The 2,055-nt window shown below is 41.9% G+C and overlaps 1 protein-coding gene across 1 annotated transcript in view; it reads left to right on the top strand.

The window, feature by feature from the left end:
* Positions 1–295: 295 nt before the first annotated feature.
* The window catches only part of LOC126992556 (actin-3, muscle-specific-like), a 2,792-nt gene continuing 1,032 nt past the window's right edge, over positions 296–2,055 (top strand). Inside the window, exons 1-2 of the mRNA XM_050851375.1 lie at positions 296–442; positions 1,852–2,055. The exon at positions 1,852–2,055 is cut by the window's right edge and continues 1,032 nt beyond it. Coding sequence (XP_050707332.1) covers positions 1,868–2,055 — 188 coding nt within the window. The 5' untranslated portion in view covers positions 296–442; positions 1,852–1,867. The remainder of the gene's footprint in view (positions 443–1,851) is intronic.

Here is a 2,055-nt window from a genome sequence, read left to right on the forward strand (position 1 = left end):
ACACTTTTCTAAACCTTATTATACGTTTATCAGAGACAGCATCGCGACTCCGAACCCTGGGTGACCCAAAAGCAAAGCAACCTATTTGCCTCAAGGGCGAGTGACTGACGCCTCCCCATTAAACACCAGCGAAAAATATATTCCCAACAAATTTAGCTCCTCGTCTTTGAAATCGCTGACTGACACACCACCAAATTTTCTTTGCTTTTCAGATTTAAGAATGTGAAGAACTCTCAACTATTTGATATATGGTAGGTCAACCTTGAGACATATTTATATCGTGAAGGGGCACATCATCTCACCCACGCACCTGCTGCTGGGAATATCTTCCTAATACGACAAGTCGAGTCATTACTTCGTGTAGCGGATGTGTGAAAAGACTAAGGTGGGTATATAAAGCGGCTGGTCTTCACTTCAGCTTTTAGTGCACTCCAAACTCAGGGTACGTAAGGGCGTGCGTGTGTTTCAAAGCGAAGGTAGAGATCAAATGCTGTGACAAGAAGCATTACAAGTGGTTGTTGAGTGATTAAGTGATCCATTTCATTATTGCGAGACAAAAAGTGGACGACTTTATAATTAATTAGATAATAAAACATGGCGTCATTCCTCCGTTGTGAAACAGTATACACAAGAAGCACGGCCACACTCAAGAACTGAGTTTTTTGCATGATCTTTTTGAGGTTTTAAGACGTGCAAAAATCATTCCATAATTTTCCAAAGAAATTACTTTTTAAATATTCAAGGACAAATGTCACAAATTGTGTTCACACATACAATATGAGCGTAATAAAACATGGTGGCTATAACATTACATTTAACAATTACGCCATTAGTGAGTTTAAATAGGTTAACTAAAAAAAAAAAAATTCGTGAATATAACAACAAAAAAACTATCAGACATTTTTTTCGTTAAAAAACATACGGAGTAGAATACATTTAGCAATCAACAAACAACTCAATTAGTAATACCTAAAAAATGCCTTCCTTATAACAGAACAATGAAGAGAAAACGATGTTAGCTACACAGTTATCATCTCGGCTAGAGATGACATTATAGGGTCATGATTTTGGATGCATACATACGCACATTAACACACACACACACACACACACACACACACACACACAGACACACACACACACACACACACACACACACACACACACACACACACATATATATATATATATATATAGAGAGAGAGAGAGAGAGAGAGAGAGAGAGAGAGAGAGAGAGAGAGAGAGAGAGAGAGAGACACACACGGGGGTAAGCGGTGGCTGAGTGGTTAGCGTGCGGACCCTGCGTTCACCGCGTGCTGGACGACGCGAGTTCGAATCCCCACGTTACCACCTGGGATTTTTCAGTCACCACCGAGTGGCCTAAGACTACCCACATGCTGTCCTGAAGACCACCCATCAACCCCGACTCTAGAAGAAACCGTCCAAGTGAATCAAGAATGAGTTCCAGGAGACAGTACAAGCCAAGAATATATGGCGCAACAATAAAAATTGCCTGTGCCATGACGGACTTGGGCCGACCATACCGGCGCTATAGGCGAACACGTAAAAAAAATAAAAATAAAAATAAAATAAAAACATAAACGCATACATGCATATATACATACATACATATATCCATACATGCATGCATAAATACATACATACATACATACACAAACAGATACAGACGAGGAGTCGGACAGACACAGACAGACACGAAGATCTATTTGCTGTGTGTGTGTGTGTGTGTGTGTGTGTGTGTGTGTGTGTGTGTGTGTGTGTGTAAAAGTAAGCAATGACTAATGGAGCCTTTGATTAGGGAAGAAATATTAACAATCTTATTCTTTTCAGGAGACACTAAACGAAAATGTGTGACGACGAAGTATCTCCCCTTGTCGTGGACAATGGCTCCGGGATGGTCAAGGCTGGCTTCGCCGGCGACGACGCTCCTCGTTCTGTCTTCCCCTCCATCGTCGGCCGCCCTCGTCACCAGGGTGTAATGGTCGGCATGGGTCAGAAGGACGCATACGTTGGCGACGAGGCCCAGAGCAAACG

This window comes from Eriocheir sinensis, unplaced genomic scaffold (genome assembly GCF_024679095.1).
Source record: "Eriocheir sinensis breed Jianghai 21 unplaced genomic scaffold, ASM2467909v1 Scaffold488, whole genome shotgun sequence".
Lineage (NCBI taxonomy): Eukaryota > Metazoa > Arthropoda > Malacostraca > Decapoda > Varunidae > Eriocheir > Eriocheir sinensis.